The 21,537-nt window shown below is 44.6% G+C and overlaps 1 protein-coding gene across 1 annotated transcript; it reads right to left on the reverse strand.

Moving 5' to 3' along the window:
• Positions 1–5,007: 5,007 nt before the first annotated feature.
• On the reverse strand, positions 5,008–20,570 carry socs7 (suppressor of cytokine signaling 7). The gene is made up of 9 exons (XM_034535596.1): positions 19,012–20,570; positions 18,256–18,329; positions 15,506–15,610; positions 12,350–12,484; positions 11,701–11,846; positions 9,775–9,943; positions 8,652–8,780; positions 5,361–5,496; positions 5,008–5,128 (listed from the first exon to the last, which is right to left on the reverse strand). The coding sequence occupies exons 1-9, from the start codon at positions 20,568–20,570 to the stop codon at positions 5,008–5,010; spliced, it is 2,574 nt and encodes an 857-aa protein (XP_034391487.1).
• Positions 20,571–21,537: the final 967 nt, after the last annotated feature.

Here is a 21,537-nt window from a genome sequence, read left to right on the forward strand (position 1 = left end):
GTGGTGGAACTATTGATAATTATTCCCATTATGGATTAATCTGCAAATTTCCTCCATTAATCAATTGATTGTTTTTAATCAGTGTCACTCGCATTTAGCCCAAAGTGACTTCATAATATTTATTTTGTTCAACCAGCAGTCCAAACCTCAACATTACTAAGAATAATTAAACTAAACAACACAAGTAAATAAAGAAAAAAAGAGAGCAAATCCTCACATTTGTGGAACAAACCATTAATTTTTCCGTCAGTCGACATCTTCAAAACAGTTCTTGTTTTGTGTGGTTAAAACAAACAACAACAACAACAAAAAACAATCTGTAAAGTCACGAATGCTCTCACATAAATGTAGAGGAGTACAAACGTACAGTATTTCCCCTCGGAGGTGTAGTGCAGTCGACGTACACAAGAAAAGACTCAAATACTTAAGTACGGAGTGGCTGCATTCCACCACGGCCTGGCCTCAACCGTGTGGAGGCCTCAGGTATGCGAGCTGTTGTGTGTCTGATCCTCTTGTTGTGCAACACAAAACCTGCACAACAGCTGCTCGACCCTTTAAAAAAAGTCTCTTTTGGCCACTGTCGGTCCACATCGGCCCGAATCGGCCTCCAGGCCAAGCCGACAAGCTCCGTGTCCCTCTTTTCTCATTGGATCGCTTCCTGTGACTCTTTTTTTTCACATCCACAATGCATCCAGGGCCCTTTTCATATAGCCCCTCCCCCTAACCCCCCTCCCAGAGTGCACTTGACCTTATTCACCATATAGTCGTGTCCTCCCTGCATCCATCATGTGCTTATGGAATCGAGAGTCCTGCTTTTTGCCCTTTTTCCCCCCTCCCTCTTCACCTCAAAGTGTGCTGCGGTTAGCGGTGGAAGGGATGCAGATCTTCTGTCTATCACCGGCTCCCCCCGGGGCACTTCTGTGGAGAGTCTCAGAGAGAAAAGAGCTGCATAATTTAACTGGGATATCTCACTATTTTTTTTTTTTCTTCATTTAAACGAGCTTCAGAGCATCAGCCGGAGAGAATCCAGCCTCAAACATGTGGAAGCGAATGGCTGCTGTTAAAAGAAAGGAAACATTTACATTACATTACATTACATGTCATTTAGCTGACGCTTTTATCCAAAGCGACTTACAATAAGTGCATTTAAAGTGGCTCCGAGCCGCTGTTTACATCCAGTCTCTCTTCAACTAAATATATGATAACAATGCGTCTGTTTTTAGGCCAATTGATAAAGCGAAGGTTGTTATTATTGGCGTGAGTCCACATTTTGTTGTTCCTACTTCTTTGGCGAAATAAAACATTTAAAAAAAACTAAAAAGAAGCTCATCACGAAGTCCAACTTTCTATTTTGTTTCCGAAGCTTTCGACCGCATCATGCCGCATCTGTTCAGTTGCCATGGAGACGGTTATCACAGGGGCCTAAGTATAGACCTGTTCATCCATTCATCACTCGATGGCAAAACCATCTCCATACGCTGAGCAAGGCCGCGTCGTGTGGACCTTAAATGTATATTAAATGTATATAAAAAATATACGAATGAAATCCAGATATCTAAAGCGGGACCTGAATAGTTCTAAAATCATGCCCTTCATGGTATTGCTTTTCTTCTTCTTCTTCTTATAATATAATTATGAAAGCTTGAAACATGTTCAAACCGCAAAATCAATCTTCTTAAAATATACAAATGAAAATAAACAACAACAAAAACGATGCCACACACACACACCTGTTTTTTTTTTTTTTTTCTTCTTCTTTTTTAAAATTTTTATTACTGAAAACACTGAGCCAGTAGCCAGCTTCAGCAAAACACACCTGGGCATTTCAACGAATAAAACCGACAGGTAGAGAGACGAGTCACGGCAGATATACACACTCTGAGGCAGGGCATTGTGGGAAAAGGAGGCCCGTGAACTCCCGATACACTCGCTTCAAATTCAGAAAAACTGTTTTTGTTGCGAGTGAACTCTACATTAGTTTTGTATTATTGTCCTCTTCTGTTTCAATGAAAAACTAAATGTGGAAGCTTTTATTGTTGTAAGACTTCCCACCCGAACAAGTGCATTAATCATGAGGACTTTGATGATGAAAGAAAATTATTTTGATCATCTTGACATTACAGAGAAAGTGACATCGTTCCCATTTTTTTGCATTATTTTGCCTTCAATTCCAAATGAGCTGTTTGGAATAAAACAGTGTTATTTAATATGAGCTTTTATTTTGTAAATTGCATTTCTGGGTATGTTTGTTTTTCTTTCTTTGGTGTATTTTTCCCCATTTATATACGAACACCTCATCAAATGTAAACAACATATGTGTGGAAATCACGTCATAGAGCAACAGATGACCAATAATCTACCGACAGGGGCCTCAACGGACCAGAATGCAATGCAGCTCCAGCACATGTGACGCTATGAGTATCAGCACGCATCTAAAGGTCGTCAAGGGGCATCATGGGAAGTGTAGGAAAATCACTGCAATACTACATTCCAGAGTATGTTAAATGTTTTTTGGAGAGACACAAAGCAACAGGACACTGATATTCTTTTCTGAACCCTAAGTGTTTTTTTGTTTGTACTATTTAATTTTTTCTCCACTGAATAGAGGTCATATGTTTTGGGGAGAGTGTTGAATGAACAACAAAAAGGGTACAATCCACCATGTTAGAGGAGTGACATCAAGAGAGGAGGAAGTAGCGCGACCCGCTTCCCGGGAAAAAAAAAAAGATTAGATTTCTGTGACCGGTGACATTTGAAGGAACGACAGTCAACATGAAGACAGATAGCAACTAAGACCCGCCCACACCGGAGGGGAAAAACAAGTCACCGCTCTCCATTGACGCTCTGTGCGCTCCAATACCCAAAACATCCATACTCTTTAGTATGCTGTGGGGCTAATAAAGGTTAATCTTCTCTGAAAGGATATGTAATATGTCAAATGCAGTACGGCGTTCTACTACATCTGGTCGCATTTTGCAAAGTTCAAGGCGGCATGTTATGTGGTCCTAAATGCATGCGGAATGCAACAGTACGTACATCTGAGGGGCAGCTGCAGAACGTCCTGAAAAGTAAAAAGTAAGTCTGCTTGAAAACAACAGCAAAAAGGCCAAAAAGCTGCAGTGTACCAACAGGGTGATGAACCCAGGAGGAGAAGAAGTTTAGCTGCAGTGTTGTGTTTGCTAACTACGGTAAGCTAACATTGGCTCGCTAACGGCTAACTTCCTCCCGTCATCATTCTAGTTATAATTTTAGTTTAATACAATCAACTGCACCCCTGGTGGACATATGGTGGTGAACTCAAAATTGTTTTAAGTGTGAAAAATCTAATGTTTTTAGCGAGCTGAAGGCGTTCCGTTCCGTTAGCGTTCCGTTAGCGTTAGCTGCAGGTTGCATCTCTATGACGTCAAAGAGGAAAGAAAACTTTGACCTCTGTGGGCTGGAAACTTTCTAAGATGTTGCACATCAATGTCGCAGCTGGAGATTCCCATTCGAAAGCCGAACAAGGTGACGCCTCGTGTGACATCACTGATGTGGGCGTGGCCCGAAGTGTACCCCACCGATGAAGCCCGGCCTGCCTCGTTCACCCCCCCACATGGCGGGTTCACGACTACTTAGTTGAGGCAAAACAAAACATCCCATCTCGTCGAACTAAATGGCTCAAGGGGAACTCAAGTGGCGATTCGGTCCTAAAAATGAGGCTAAAAACACAAACAAAAACCAAACGGTGGAAAGTTTAAGTGTAAACTTTAAGACGAGAGGCTGTAAAGATTTCATCAAATACGTCTGCGCAAAACAAGGAAAAAATAGAGAAATAAAATTGAGCATTGAATTTAATTTAAAACCGATTTTTATGTCTGATATGTTTAATATACATTTGCAGGCCGTTAGCATTTTGGCTAATATTTAAAATGTAGTTATTTCCAGGCAGAAAAAAAAGAAAAAAAAGAATCAGGTATCCCAAAAAATGAGATTACAGGTCCTCCGACGTGGTGACTCGCTCTCTCGCCCCGCCTCGGTGTGTGTATCTCTCCCGAGGGCGACTTGTAATCCATAAAGCCCTCGTTCTGACAGCATGGAAAAGGAACAACGAAAACAAGGAAACGGCAGCAAACAACAGTTGTACAAATCGACCAGTGCATCGTGTGTTTTTAAGAGTCCAGTTCAGTAGCTCCGGGAACATTATTATTATTTATTTTTTTCAAATCCGAGTTCATAATTCTCCTTTTTTTGTTTTCAAACCCGTGTGGCGGGTTGAGAACCTCTCTGCGGTCCCTCTGAAGACGAGGCCGAGTCCTCTGCACCTGAATGTCTCGCGTCCAGCTGCAAACACTCGTTGTTAGTCCAAGTCAAGAGAGAGAGGCGGGTCCATCCGAGTCCAGCTGGAGACACAGAAGCATCCAGGGACTCTGATTGGCTGATGCTGGAAGACTGGCAGACCAGTGCAGATCAGTCCTCCATACAGAAACCTGGGCAGAGACAGGGGGGGGGGGGTTAAAGCCGCAAAGAACATTTAATATAAATCCATGTTTAGGGTCACATGATTAACTACATTTTCCCTTTCGCCCATAGACTGAATATAAGAAGTGGATGTAGTCGTTATGACGTCACCCTGTTGGTTTGTGGACCGACGTTTTGAAGCCGTGAGTTCGCCATCTTTGTTTTTTTTGCAACCAATGAGCAGAAGTAGTAGAGACGCAGTAGTGTCAATCACCTTGTAGCCCCGCCCCTAAAGCATCCCCTGCTTTATGGTCTGTTTGACTCTAAATGACCATAATTTACTAAATGAACATCACGCTGTATTGAAGAAGACTTGAAACTAGAGATTGAGACCATAAACTCATGTTTACAATGTTTACTGAAAGAATAAAAAGTAGCTGTGTATATATATATATATATATATATATATATATATATATATATATATATATATATACAGCTACTTTTTATATATATATATATATATACACACCGAACCCACACTCACTTGAGCCGAGGAGATTTCTGCTGCTACGTCTGCGACTCGGCGTCTTGCGCTGCTCCCACCACCCTCCGGATGCTCTTGATTGACAGGTATGTCTCCTCCTCCGGGTCGTAGTAATAAAACTTACTCAGGTAGGATATTAGCGGTCTGGAGGGAAGTGGTTGACAAAACACAATTAAAAAAGAGCCAATAGAATGAACTTAATAAGGTTAATTGTGATTTAATCTCGCGTTTAATGTCAGATAGCGAGACCGAAAAGCCCTTTCAGTGTCAAGGAGGCGGCCTCGGACGTCCTCTGACATCGTTGGGCGTGCAGTTTATTTTTAAATAGTTCCCAGCTGGTGTATATTTAGAGCAGGCGGATCATTGGGAGGAGCACCTGGGCAGAGGAAGCTCCTGGATGTGGTCGATGCGGACCATTTGCCGGATGCAGAAGCGACAGAGATGTTGTAGTGACTTCACGTTGCTGAAGCGAGACACGGGATACAGCAGCTGGACTGGGGTGGGAGGAAGCCCTGCAACACACACACACACACACACACACACACAAATGTTTGTGTTAATGACGAACATGTCTCTCTCTCTTTCTATAGTGGAGTAAAAAAGGCACAGGCTACATGCAGACAGAGCCTCTCAAGGCACTTCTCACTAAGTGGCAGCCCACATCCATTTTCTATTTGCTCGGGGGCTGCGTGCATATATATATATATATATATATATATATATATATATATATATATATATATATATATACCTCCTCCTATGAATCGCCACCTTAACGTGGTGGAGGAGTTTGAGTGGCTCAGTGATCCTGGGAGCTATGTTGTCCGGGGCATCAGCCCCTGGTAGGGTCTCCCAAGGCAAACAGGTCTCGGGGGAGAGCCCAGACTAAGATTCAGTCGGTTCAATAAACCCTGATGATAAGCAGCCCACGGACTGAAGCTACCTTGCCCGGACAAGGGAAACCGGGGCACCCTCCCGGAGCCAGACCCAGGAGGGGAGCTCGTCGGCGAGCGTCTGGTGGCCGGGCTTTCGCCCATGGGGCCCGGTCGGGCTCAGCCCGAAAAAACACCATGGAGCAGCAGTCACCCTGTGGACCCACCACCCGCAGGGAGAATTATCGGGGTCGGGTGCTATGTAGACCGGGCGGCGGGCCAGGCGGGAGACCTGGGGGGCCGATCGCCGGCGGCATAGACTAGCTCTAGGGACGTGGAACGTCACCTCACTAGCGGGGAAAGAGCCGGAGCTGGTGCAGGAGGTGGAGCGGTACCAGCTAGATATAGTTGGGCTCACCTCCACGCACAGCATGGGCTCTGGAACCAAGCTCCTGGAGAAGGGTTGGACTTTGTCCTTTTCTGGAGTTGCCCAGGGTGAGAGGTGCCGGGCGGGAGTGGGGATACTCACAAGCCCACCTCCGGAAGAACTTCTCACAAATCCCGAGGGAGGCTGGGGACATGGAATCCGAGTGGACCTTATTCAAAGCCTCTATTGTGGACGCGGCTGCTCGGGGCTGTGGCCGGAAGGTCATTGGTGCCTGTCGTGGCGGAAACCCGAGAACCCGGTGGTGGACACCGGGGGTGAGGGAAGCCGTCAAACTGAAGAAGGAGGCCTTTCGGGCCTGGCTGGCCCAGGGGTCTCCTGAAGCAGCTGACGGGTACCGGCGGGCCAGAAGGGCTGCAGCTGCGATGGTCGCGGAGGCTAAAACTCGGGCATGGGAGGTGTTCGGGGAGGCCATGGAGAAGGACTTTCGGTTGGCCTCAAGGAAGTTCTGGCAAACCATCCGACGGCTCAGGAAGGGAAAGCAGGGTCTACCCCAGGCTGTTCTCAGCAGGGGGGGGGGGGGGGGGGGGGGGGGGGGGGACTGCTGACCCGGACTGGGGACATCGTCGGGCGGTGGAAAGAGCACTTTGAGGAACTCCTAAACCCGGCCAACATGTCCACCGGAGAGGGGGCAGCGCCGGAAGACTTTTCCCGGGAGGCTGAGCACCCATATTCCTGGCAGAGGTCGCTAAGGTAGTCAAAAACCTCCTTGGTGGCAAGGCGCCAGGGGTGGATGAGATCCGCCCTGAGATGCTGAAAGCGCTGGACATTGTTGGGCTGTCTTGGTTGACACGCCTTTTCAGTGTTGCATGGGGGTCGGGAACAGTGCCCATGGACTGGCAGACCGGGGTGGTGGTTCCCATCTTCAAGAAGGGGGACCGGAGAGTGTGCTCGAACTATCGTGGTATCACACTGCTCAGCCTCCCGGGAAAGGCTTATGCCAGGGTGCTGGAGAGGAGGCTCCGACCGCTTGTCGAACCTCAGATTCAAGACGAACAGTGCGGATTCCGTCCCGGTCGTGGAACAGTGGACCAGCTCTTTACCCTCGCAAGATTACTGGAGGGGTCCTGGGAGTTTGCCCAACCAGTTTACATGTGCTTTATAGACCTGGAGAAGGCTTTCGACCGGGTCCCTCAGGGTTTTTTGTGGGGGGTGCTGCGGGAGTATGGGGTGCCAGACCCATTGGCACGGGCCATCCGGTCTCTGTACGCCTGCAGTAGGAGCTGTGTTCGTCTCCTCGGTAGTAAGTCAGACACGTTCCCGGTGGGTGTTGGCCTCCGCCAGGGCTGCCCTTTATCACCGGTCCTGTTCGTGACCTTCAAGGACAGGATATCTAGGCGCAGCCAGGGGGCGGAGAGGATCCGGTTCGGGAGTCTCGGGAACGCCTCTCTGCTGTTTGCGGATGATGTGGTCCTGTTTGCCTCCTCGGACCGTGACCTCCAGCATTCACTGGGGCGTTTAGCAGCCGAGTGCGAAACGGCAGGGATGAGAGTTAGCACCTCCAAATCTGAGGCCATGGTGCTCTGCCGGAAACCGTCGGATTGCTCCCTCCAGGTGGGGGCAAACTGCCTATCCCAAGCGAAGGAGTTCAAGTATCTCGGGGTCTTGTTCACGAGTGAGGGTAAGGTGGAGTGGGAGATCGACAGGCGGATCGGTGCGGCTGCAGCAGTAAAACAGGCGCTGTACCGGTCCGTCTTGGTGAAGAGGGAGCTGAGCCGGAAGGCAAAGCTCTCCATTTACTGGTCGGTCTACGTTACAACCCTCACCTTTGGTCACGAACTCTGGGTCGTGACCGAAAGAACGAGATCTCGGATACAAGCGGCCGAAATGAGCTTCCTCCGTAGGGTGGCCGGGCTCAGCCTTAGAGATAGGGTAAGGAGCTCGGACATCAGGGGGGAGCTCGGAGTCGAGTCGCTGCTCCTTCGTGTCCAAAGGAGTCAGCTGAGGTGGTTCGGGCATCTAGTCAGGATGCCTCCTGGACGCCTCCCATTAGAGGTTTTCCGGGCACGTCCAACTGGTAGGAGGCCCCGGGGAAGACCGAGGACACGCTGGAGGGATTATATCTCCCGGCTGGCCTTGGAACGCCTCGGGACCCCCCAGAATGAGCTGGAAAGTGTTGCGGGTGAGAGGGAGGCCTGGGTCGGCCTGCTGAACCTGCTGCCACCGCGACCGACCCCGGATAAGCGGGTGATAATGGATGGATAGGTGGATATATATATACACACATATATATATATATATATATATATATATATATATATATACATTTATGAATATAGATATATTTTAAATATATATATATATATATATATATATATATATCAACATATATATACCATATTTGTTTTACCTGGGACTCTGGAGCGGAGGAAGTAGAGGAATTTGCCGTTCTTGGAGTGCATGATGGCCCTTTCGATGAACTCCACCACCGAGTGGCAGCGGTCCTCAAACTTCGGGTGACACCACAAACTGAACGTCCCTGGAGACACGTGGCATTTTAAACATAAATATATATATATATAAATACATAAATCATACACCCGCATTAATTATGAAACACTGTATAGTTACAGTAAACACACAAGACCATCTGGTCATTTATCTTCTTGCAGAGAAATGTTAATTTTGCCTTTCGCAGCATTTGTTTTTTCAAAGTCACATCCTGAAGTTGCAGGCGATGAAGGGCTTGATTCTGATTGGCTGAGCCTTTGAACATAAATGTCTCACAGGAGTGTGTGTGCAACAATTAAATGCATCCGCTTTGCAACAGCTGATCGGATGCAACAAAAAAAGGGACTTTATCGCTTGGTGGTGTGCAGCTTTAAGTTGTAACATCACATCCTGACTTTATAATATTATTTTTTAAGGATTTAATAGAGAATTGTGACAGTTTTCTCTGGACGGCGTCTGAACACAGCTCCCTGTGTGCACGGCCACGCTGACCCTGATCCAGCGAGATGTCGAGGCTACTTCCTCGAATGAGCTGATGAACTTTGACCTGATGATGGCGTTGGGGGGGGGGACGTCAGAGGTTCAACTACAGAGGAATTTATCCTCTGGGAACTTGAATATATGTTTCAGGTTCCAGCGCATATCCATCTAATAGCTGAGATGTTTCACTCTGACTCATTCATCCTGACGGGACCTTGGACATCCGAATCAAAATGCAACAGCACTCGAGTGTTCTTCCTACTTGTATATAGTGTGTTCTAATTCATTGCCTATTTAAATTGTTGTATTTTATTCTAATTTAAATATTTTTAAACATCTGTGTGTGTGTGTGTGTGTGTGTCAGAAAAGAAGAAATATTGTATATACATATTTGTATGTATATATGTACGTATATATATGTGTGTGTGTGTGTACTCCTTGTCAATACAATTCAGTTGTCTTCCCTATTTCTTCTGTGTGTGTGTGTGTTTGTGTGCGTGTGTGTGTGTGTGTGTGTGTGTGTGTGTGTGTGTGTGTCTCACCTCGGTAGTGCTCCATGCGTGTGTGGTGCGTGACCCCCTGCGACCTGAAGCTGAGGCTCAGGATGTACCGGGGGTCCGAACTGTCTCGGACCAGGAAGGACCCGTCCGGTTTCCCCTTCAGCTTCATCTCCGCGTCCTCCCAGTTCATCGGGCCCCAGTACCAGCCACACTGGGGAGAAACCACACCGAGAAAATAACCTTCAGAGGTTTCTCACTGCGATGTCACCACGAACGGGGACAAACTGTCATGTTACCATGACAACGTCGGAACATGTTTATTTATGCATGAATCTGTGTGATGCCTACATGTGTTTTTATGTTATATCTTTAACCCTTAATGTTATATGCCTCACGTTTCCCTTTTCTTAATGTCTCTGGCTTCCACCGTTAACCCCCGTGTTAACCCCACATTGCTATGAATTGTGGGTAATTCCCCCGAGGCAAAGTTCTGCAGAAATGCGGAACCTCAGAAAGAGTGAGGAGATCGTGATTGGGCCTTTGGGTGTAGAAGGGGCGGGTCCTTCAATATGCAAGCCTATTGGTTTAAAAGTTAGGAGGTGATACATCATCAAATGGAGCTTGTTCGTTAACTTAAAAAACCAACTGCTATCATTAGAGAAGAAAAGAGAGTAATTTTTATATAATAAAATATTGTAGAGCGTAAAAGATTGATCGATAAGTCAAATGACCGGAAATTGATTTTCAAGCAAAACATACAAAACATTCTTGAGTTTGATAGCAAACTGACTGTCTTTTGGAACAAAACAAACAATTGAGAATTTAGATTACATGTTTTATGCTCAAATATTAATAAATGAAATGAGAAAAAAATTATGAAAATTAGTTTTCAGCAGATGCACAATGCATCATCTACATATACATGTGTATCATCTAAATATACATGTGTATCATCTACATATACATGTGTATCATCTAAATATACATGTGTATCATCTACATATACATGTGTATCATCTAAATATACATGTGTATCATCTACATATACATGTGTATCATCTACATATACATGTGTATCATCTAAATATACATGTGTATCATCTACATATACATGTGTATCATCTAAATATACATGTGTATCATCTACATATACATGTGTATCATCTAAATATACATGTGTATCATCTACATATACATGTGTATCATCTATTGATACATGTGTATCATCTACATATACATGTGTATCATCTATATATACATGTGTATCATCTACATATACATGTGTATCATCTATTGATACATGTGTATCATCTACATATACATGTGTATCATCTATTGATACACGTGTATCATCTAAATATACATGTGTATCATCTAAATATACATGTGTATCATCTAAATATACATGTGTATCATCTATTGATACACGTGTATCATCTAAATATACACGTGTATCATCTACATATACATGTGTATCATCTATTGATACACGTGTATCATCTAAATATACACGTGTATCATCTACATATACATGTGTATCATCTATTGATACACGTGTATCATCTATTGATACATGTGTATCATCTACATATACATGTGTATCATCTATTGATACACGTGTATCATCTATTGATACACGTGTATCATCGTGTATCATCTAAATATACATGTGTATCATCTACATATACATGTGTATCATCTATTGATACATGTGTATCATCTAAATATACATGTGTATCATCTAAATATACATGTGTATCATCTATTGATACATGTGTATCATCTAAATATACATGTGTATCATCTAAATATACATGTGTATCATCTATTGATACATGTGTATCATCTACATATACATGTGTATCATCTACATATACATGTGTATCATCTATTGATACATGTGTATCATCTATATATCTATATATATATAGATATATAGATATATGGTTTGTTTTTTAGGGTTTTTACCTTCTCCAGTTCTCTCAGACTGGCGGTGAAGTTGCTGGCTTCAGACCGCCGCAGGGCGCACAACATGGGGGGCGGGGCATGTCTGGAAGGGGGTGGAGCATCCGCCGGCGATGGAGTCGAATGAGGGAGGGCCCGAAGGAAGGCGTCTAAATCAGAGGAAGAATGTCAGAGGACATTTAAAAGGTGCTTCCTGAACCAACATTTTTTTTTTTTTAAAACACACAATGCCTCATTAACTTAAAATACTTGCTGCATTATTGCTGCATTTTTCACCATATTTGGACGTATTTGTAGAAACCTTGAGCGCATTTGGAACGACCCATCCTGCTGTTAAGTTTAAGCATTTAACGTTAACAACAACCTGCAGCCGGTGGACTTAAATGTTCTTTTTATTTGCAATTACAGTTTTCCACAAATCAGAGAAAATGCTAATTATATATTGACTTCTGAACAAAACGTGAACGTGAATAAATTAATTGCATTAAAAAACGAGAGCGTGGTGGAGACGATCAGCTCGTTTGCTTCAAGTCATCCACCGATTGTTTCGTCTCCTACGCAGGATAATCGGTCTGCTTCCTTTGTGGCGTTAGGCGACGCCCACTTCCTGTTCAGCAACCAGGAAGCGACGGATTCAACCAAAACGTCTTACCATTGAGGCTGAGGCTGTGCTGGATGGTGGCGTGGGAGGGAGGAGGAGGAGGAGGGAGAGGCAGGGGGAGGGACTGCAGGGAGGCGCCCATGACACTCACTAGGAAAGGACCGGGCTGAGGCCCGGCTATGTCATCTGGAGGAAGGACAGGAAGGAAAGGAAGGAAGGAAGGAAACAAGAGAAGTGTGGGACGGACGGAAGGAGGTGGGAACGGAAGAAGGGAAGGAAGGGTGGAAACAAGAACAGGAAAGGAGGGGGATGCAAGGAAGGAGGAAGTCCAGGAAGGAAAGGAGAACGCAATGTGGAAAGAAAGGAAGGGTGGAAAAAAGACCAGGAGAGGAGGGGGATGCAAGGAAGGAGGAAGTACAGGAAGGAAAGGAGAAGGCAAGGAAGGAAGAAACAAGTGAAGAAGAGGAGAGGGATGGAAGAGGAAGGTCGGGCGGGAAGGAGAGAAGAAAGCAAAGAAGTACACAAGTGAAGGAGAGGAAATGGATGGAAGGACGGAGAGAGGTTAGGAAGTAACAGAAATAGCAAGGAGGGTAGGAAGGAAAGGCAACCATAGCAGGAAAAGAGTGGGATGGAAGGAATGGAGAGAGCAAGAGAGGAAGTAATGAAACAAATGAAGGGGAGGAGAGAGATGAAGGAAGGAGGTAGGACAGGAAGGAAAGAAGGTTGGACGAGGGAGGGAAGAAGGGAGGGAAGGATACATGGGCAGGTGAGGCGATGATGGAAGGTAAGTGGTAGGACAGAAAGAAAGCAAGAAGGGAAGGAAGGAAACAAGTGAACGAAAAAGGAAAGGGTTGGAAGGAAGGAAGGAGGTAGGACAGGACAGAAAGGAAAAGAGAAAGCAAGGAGGGAGTGTGCAAAGAAGGGCATGAGATGAGAGTGATGGGGGGAAGCAGAACAGCAGGAAAAGGAGAAAGATAGGAGGAAAGGAAGAAAGGAAACAAAGGCAGGAGGGGAGAGGGATGGAAGGAAGGAGGTAGGACAAAGAAGAGAGAAAGGGAACAAAGGGAAGGAAAGATAAACAAAGGAAACAAGGAAGAAAGGGTTGTTCAGCACCATCAGACAGGAAGCCTCAATCCACCAAATTAAAAGACTTTCTTCCTATAAATATTCCTCTTATTTGTTTAATTTTTGTTTGTTTTGTTTGTAACGTCAACAAATATCACGAAAAGACCAAAAACCAACAGTGAGCGTTTCTTCTTCTTCTTCCTCTGAGCCGAATAACGACCTAAAGACACATCAGTGTTGCCCTGGTAACGTGTTCCTTCATCACTATTCACACACACACACACACACACACACACACAGTCCTGCTGCCACAGATACTCACAAGAGGCCCCAAAATTACTCCGCCGCTGAAAATAGTCCCCAAACAAATGCTGTTTTAGTAAAATTAATAACTTTGTTATTCCTTATTTATTATTTATTATTATTATGAAACTATGTGTGCAATGAGGGGAAAGACGGACACGTTCTGGTCTTTTTTGGAGGATTCTGTCGACAGAATCCAAAATATCTGCGACCTTTTCTTCTTAAAGCGACAGGACGCACATGTGGGTCAGAACATGACGTCGGGCTCAGAGAATGTGCTTTTGAAAGTTCAGAGACATTATAAATGTTGGGGGGGCATAAGTGACCTCATATCTATATATCATTACATTTACCAGTTATCTAAAGGAATATCATTACATTTACCAGTTATCTAAAGGAATATCATTACATTTACTAGTTATCTATAGGAATATCATTACATTTACTAGTTATCTAAAGGAATATCATTACATTTACTAGTTATCTATAGGAATATCATTACATTTACTAGTTATCTATAGGAATATCATTACATTTACTAGTTATCTATAAGAATATCATTACATTTACCAGTTATCTAAAGGAATATCATTACATTTACTACTTATCTATAGGAATATCATTACATTTACTAGTTATCTACAGGAATATCATTACATTTACCAGTTATCTAAAGGAATATCATTACATTTACCAGTTATCTAAAGGAATATCATTACATTTACCAGTTATCTAAAGGAATATCATTACATTTACCAGTTATCTAAAGGAATATCATTACATTTACCAGTTATCTATAGGAATATCATTACATTTACCAGTTATCTAAAGGAATATCATTACATTTACCAGTTATCTAAAGGAATATCATTACATTTACCAGTTATCTAAAGGAATATCATTACATTTACCAGTTATCTATAGGAATATCATTACATTTACTACTTATCTATAGGAATATCATTACATTTACTAGTTATCTATAGGAATATCATTACATTTACTACTTATCTATAAGAATATCATTACATTTACTAGTTATCTATAAGAATATCATTACATTTACCAGTTATCTATAGGAATATCATTACATTTACCAGTTATCTATAGGAATATCATTACATTTACTAGTTATCTATAGGAATATCATTACATTTACTACTTATCTATAAGAATATCATTACATTTACTAGTTATCTATAAGAATATCATTACATTTACCAGTTATCTATAGGAATATCATTACATTTACCAGTTATCTATAAGAATATCATTACATTTACTAGTTATCTATAAGAATATCATTACATTTACTAGTTATCTACAGGAATATCATTACATTTACCAGTTATCTATAGGAATATCATTACATTTACTAGTTATCTATAAGAATATCATTACATTTACTAGTTATCTACAGGAATATCTTTCCTAGTGTCTACAATAAATGTCTCGGCCCATATATGTTCGTCATTTTGTTTAGTTGTAATCTCAGAATTTATGTCAACAAATATGGCCCAAAAACAACAATCAAGGAAGATTAAAGCTGGTGACCTCGTCGATTTGAGCCTTTGGCTCTCAGATTTTAAATTGAATCTCAATCTTTGCAGCTGACCTTTCAAAGATGAACTAATCACATTACACAACAAAAACAACAACAAAACACAGAGAGGCTGAAGTCTGAGAAAGTTTGGCTTAAAACGTCTGTGATGAAGAAGAAGAAGAAGAAGAAGATGAAGAAGAAGAAGAAGAAGAAGGAGAAGAAGAAGAAGAAGAAGGAGAAGAAGAAGAAGAAGAAGAAGAAGAAGAAGAAGAAGAAGAAGAAGAAGAAGGTGGTACCTAACAAGCTGAGGCTCCGGCGTGGAGGAGGAGGAGGCGTGGGAGGATGTGGCGTGTTCGCTCCTCGCCGCGAGATGTCCACGTCCACCAGGGACACCGTCTCACCTGGAGGCGGAGAAAAGTGAATTAAATACAGCGGAGGAAACGTACAGCGGGCCCCTCCTGTGTGTGTGTGTGTGTTTGTGTGTGTGTGTGTGTGTTGTTTTGTGCCATTGAAGCTGCAGAGGGTCTGCAGACCCCGTTCACCAGACACGGAGACCTTCTGTGTGAGATCCTGAACAGCAGGGGGAGCCGGACGCTTCAGATCTCTTCTTCTGTCATCTTTTCTGGTGCAGCTTTAATCTTTCTGTTTTTTTAATGGTGGTTCATTAAACTACAAAGATCTCATATTCAAAGAGAGGAGGATCCACCACCAGAGTCCCTCTGAGCCCTGCAGGACGCTGTGGGACGATTCTCACAAAGTCAGCTTAATATAATGTATTTTTTGGGCGCTCTTCACCCACATGGCCGTTTGTTTCTGGTCTCATCTGGTGCAGCGGTTAGTGTCGGACTGGTGAGAGCATCTGAACGGTGTTTAGAAATACCAGAAACGCTTCTTTTCTTTAATTATTGGACCTTTAAAGGAACAGAGAATCGACACCATCCGTCTGTTAAATATGAAAGCTGACATTTCGTTAGCTTAGCTTAGCATAAAGACTGGAAACAGAGGGAAACAGCTAGCCCGGCTCTGAACAACTTGTTGTTTTTCTTTTATTATTTTCTTGTACGTATTAAACAAACAAGATGCAACGTGTCACGGAATCAAAGCTCTTCATATGGGTGCTGTTATCTTTCGGTAGAGCCAGGCTAGCTTTCTTTATGCTAAGCTAAGCTAACCCCGCAGGGGAGTGATATCGATCCTAAACGTGTTAAGCATCCTGAAACATTCGCTAAATATCATATGAGTACATTTCATCAGAAGGGCTGCATCCACTTAAAAAACAGTTGAGTACTGAGATGTTCGGTCAGATTATTAATCCTGTTTTATTCAATATTTCTTGACACAAAAGGACGACCTTGCTTTGTTTGTCCTTAGTGTTGAAGGTGAGGACAAACACTGACGGTGAAAATAAAAATAAATAAAAAAGCTATACCAAAAGTTAAAGAAATGTAAGTCTTCTGTTGCAATTTTACTTAATTAAAGAAATGCCAGAAGATATTCCCTCATCCTCACTCGTGACCCTCTGCATGTATTTTATCTTTCACTCATTAAATAGCGTGCTCACAAACTAAATACTTTAAGTATCATCATCGTCAAAATATACGCGTGTCAAAAGTGGAAATACTTAATTTTAGTTTCTTGTAAAGGTGGACCCAGCAGTCAAAGTCTGGCAACCCAAAAGCCGTCTCTGTTAAAGATTAATGAGCCGTTCGTTTGATGTTTTGTGTTGATGGAGTTGGAACTGAACCCTCACACTGTTTGTTTTATGACGAGCCATCAAACCTCACCAGCTCCCTCAGATGTGTTTTATATCTTAAATGTCAATTACGGCCGTCAGATAAACGTAGTGGAGTGTAAAAAGTGCAACGTTTCCCTCTGAGATGCAGTAGAAGTACGGTGTCCTGTGAAGGACAATTAAAGAACATTTGATTTGTTTCAATGCAAGCGGACGCATTTCTAAAAGTGTATTTAAGACGTTTTGGACGGGACTTCATTTTGTTATCGTTGTGCAGCAGTTTGAAGTAAAAAAAAAAAAAATGGGGAAAGAATGCAAATATGAAATATCTACAAAGGTGTAAAGTATAAAAATATGAATGACAACATGTAGAAAACGGCACGAAATGCATGTGAAGTTACTTTATTCTCTCTGAGCTGCCCGGGATGAAGTATTTGTTGTCGTCCGACAGGAAGCTAGCATCACATTGCGAGCGCGTCTCTGTGAAGCTAACACAAGAAGCTAACGCTAACGGCTAACAAAAAGGAGCTCCGCCGCTCGGCGACAGGAGGACTCTACTAGTCAAACACAACTTTAAATCTTTTAAAGATCTTATTTCAGGCAGCAAAAACAAAAACACATTAATAAAACACTCGAGGGAACCGGAAGTGAAGAAGAAGGGAAAAAAGCGCCGACTCATTCTATGCTAACCGTTACACCGAATAGAGTTAAATTACTCGAGCGTTTCTAAAGTCTATAAAGTCTATTTCCCTCATTTATTTATTCAACCTGTGATGCTAGTTCGGTCTGTTTTTGTTTTGTTTATTAGTCTTGTGTAATCTTTCTTGTGTACATTGTTATTGCTTTTATTCTTTCTGTTTTCACCATGTAAAGTGCCATTTGAGTACCTTTTAAAGCGTTATACAAATAAAATATATATTATTATTTCAGGGAGTTATGAAGGGTATTTTCTTTCACAATTCTCTGACATTTTACGGATGAAACTATAACGGACATTTAGTTTTATTGTTGGTTATTGTGGCTTTTATCGCAAACGTTGTTATATATATATATATATATATATATATATATATATATATATATATTTGACTTTGTGTGCATAATATTCCTGTGAATTCTTCCGGCTTTTTTGTGCTTGTTCTTTGCTGTTATGTCTATTTCTGTGTAAGTACATTTAAAATGAACGCAACCAAGTAAAAAAGTCCTTGTTTGCGTTCACACACTTGGCAAAAAAAAGAAGGTGGTTCTGATAATCCCCGATAAGAGGGATTCAAGTGGAGTTTCAGAAAAGGGAAAGCAGCGAGCAGCTCTTACCGGTGAAAGCAGAGAGGGAGGCAACGAGGGAGGCGGGGGAGAAGGCACTGTGGGCCCGGGTCAGCCTGGGCTGGCTGTGGCTGCAGGACGGACATCAAGACATGCACACGAAGAAGAAGAGGAAGAAGAAGAAGAGTGTTAGAGTGCGGAGAAGAAGAGCTGTTAGTCGCTGCAGAGGTTAAGAAAAATAGTTTTTTGGTATATATATATATATATATATATATATATATATATATATATATATATATATATATAATATTTCAGTACCAGAGCAGTTTTGGGTCATGCAGCTTTTCTTTTTTTAACACTTTTTTTCTGTTTGATGCTCTGAGCTCTGGCAGTCGTTTTTTTTAGCCTTCCTTCAGTGTGATGCTGTGAATAATGACTCAGCAGCGAGATGGGATGTACAGGGTGACGAGTAAAAAGCTCTCTGCCTCTGATAACATTAAAAAAAGACTATGTAAAGTCAGGACTCCCATAATGTTTTGTTTCTCTCCAGATATGAAACGTGTATCTCCCCCCTCGGACCGATTGGCTATCTCTTGGAAAACAAACTGACTTTTCCACTTAATGGACTCACATTTTGGGGATTTCAGATTGTTTTTTAAAGAATCTAAACACAACAAAGGAAACTCATGAAGGGGAGACACATACTACACTCCACCTCGGCCTTGCTGGCTCCCCTAATGATGCCCCACGTGGCCTCCACGCAAGCAGAGTGTGACAGGTCAATATTTCACGCCACGCGCCGCTCACCTGTCCGCGTCCTGCTCGGCGCCGGCGGGGCTCGCCATGTCCACCAGACTCCCGGCAGAAGACACCGAGTAGGTCACCGAGGGCCTCTTGTCCAGCAGGTGGTTGGAGCCGCTGCAGCTTTTAGTCCGGAACAGTTTGCTCAGGCGGATCTTTAACGAGCCCTTTTTGGACTTCACCGGGACTTTGAGCGTCTTTTCCCCGCCCGCGGACCACCCGGTGGGAGTCCGCGGCGCGCTGGCGCACCGCTCCGGCCGCCTTCTGGGAGTCGACGCCTGGCTCGGGTCCGGGCTCGTGGCCCACGGCGAGCTCTGGACCGGCGTGTGCGACTGAGACGTGGCCGAGACCTGGGCGACGACCTCTGAATCCCCGGAGCTTACCTGCGAGAGCCGGCTGGCTAAACTCCCGTGGAGGCTGCACACCTGCGCGCCCAGGTGCGCCGCCTCGGTCGCCCCCGGGGCCATCCCCTCCACCTGCCTCCTCAGCTCCGCCTGGAAGCTGCTGATGGAGAAAGCCCCGGACATTTTCTGAACGATCTCCCGTTTCCTGTTGAGTAAAAACTCGCGGCGTCCGTGCTCATCGTCCGGCTCACCCTCCGGGCACTCGTCCATGCCCAGGCCGGCAACATCCCCGGTCCCCAGTCCCTCCAGGACCAACAAAGCATCGCTGGTCTCCGTCGGGTCATCCCCGGGCTCCACTCCCCCTCCTGCCGGCCTGTGTGCACCCTGACACGAACACTGCGGGAGCTCCCCTGCCTTGAGCAGCATCTTGGGCACCGCACCGACCCCGAGCTCCCCGAACCTCCGGGCCAGCTCAAACACGGCTCCCTCTCGGTCCCTGGAGGCGCACCCCCACTTAGAGTCAATCACGGCGAGAGGGTTGGATCTCTCCGTCAACAAGGGCCACTCGGGCGGGGTAGTGATGAGTCTGTGCCGGCGGCATAGCTCCGCGGCTCCCTGCATATCCGCGGTTACGACCGGCGGATGCGCTCCCCACGTCCGGCCCAGCAGGTCCTGCTGAATGTCTCCGGGACTCAGGGTGTTGTTATTGACAGCCGGGCCGGTGCGGCCGGACCCCGGGCTGCGGTCCAAACCCAGAGCATCCCTCGGTTGATTCCGACGGTCTAATTCCAAAATCCCTTCTCCGTTCCGCATGATGTTGGAGAACACCAGCAGCTGAGGCCGTAGGCCGGGGCTCGGAGCGAAGTCAAAGCCCTGGGCCTCCATGGGGCTCTGCGGCGGAGGAGGCGCGGACAGCGGGGCTCGGCTGTCCGTCACCCCGGAGTCAGGTGCCGCCGTGCCCTCGCCGCTCTGCTGCGCTTTGTTCAGGCGGCCGCCGGGATGCTCGAGGCCCGCCGTCAGATCTCGGCTAATATCCAACCCCGCTTTGACGCCGCTGTGAGCCAGGACCTCCTTCCCCATCCCCATCCCCAGCCCCGCCACCACCACGCCTCCTCCTCCCGGCGGCAGATTCCCGTTTTCCGCGTCCAAGCGGTCGTCCTCGGCCGCGGAAACCAGGCGCATCAACACGAAATCGGGCGACATATCTTGCGCGTTGTTCATAATTTTATTCCTCGGAGAGGGGATGGGGGGGGTGGGGGGGTGGGGGGTGGGGGGGAATCGCGAAACGAGAATTAAGAATGGGGGGCGGAGGGGGGTGGTGGTTGATCCTGCTCTTCACATAGCAACACCGCGGAGATCTCTCTCCTATAATAAAGAAAGGGCCGAGCCGCCGCCGCCTCCCATAAGTAGGCTATGAGCGAAAATGCCACAAAAAAAAAAGATGAACCGGGCGCTGGTTTCATCCCTCCTCCTTCGACAGCTGCGCATCCACCGGGGGAACATCGGGGGAAACGAGCGCAGTGGGCTCCCGGCGGCAGGCGAACCCCCTCTGGGTCAGACGACATGCGGTCGGATCGGAGTGAGAATGAAAGCCCGTCGAGCCTCCTGGTCGGTGACCGCGGTCTGCCTCTGTGTTCCCAGCCAGGCCCCACCCGCTCCTCCTCCGCTCTGCCCCATAACACCGCGCGGTGAGCGCCGCTGATGGGAACTATAAATTAAAGACTGTGGCGTGGTTTATTATTATTATCATCATTATTTTTGTTAAATGTTTTTTATATATATATATATCACCTGAATCAGCCCCGACACCTGAACAGCTATATTATTATTATTATTTTTTCCATTATATAAAAAGAGCACAGTAATAAAAATAATAATAATAATAAAAGATTTAATTTAAATACTGTATTCCTCGTTCTAGAATATTCAGTCATGGGAGCAACATCCATGTCGCGTTTTCTGCGGTGCAAGTTTATATTTTATAGGTTTTTATCTGCACTATTTTAATAATTCCTCAATGCTCATTCATTAAAGGGCGTTTAGGGGTCTCTTATATCTTTATTTATTTTTTTAATTATTTCTATCTATTCTAGAATTACAACAATGTATATATTTGACACGTCACGGTATATTTGTTTGATAAATCTTATTTGTTTCATTACAACTGCAAATATTAGAGAGCCCCCCC

The sequence above is a fragment of the Cyclopterus lumpus genome, chromosome 1 (genome assembly GCF_009769545.1).
Source record: "Cyclopterus lumpus isolate fCycLum1 chromosome 1, fCycLum1.pri, whole genome shotgun sequence".
Lineage (NCBI taxonomy): Eukaryota > Metazoa > Chordata > Actinopteri > Perciformes > Cyclopteridae > Cyclopterus > Cyclopterus lumpus.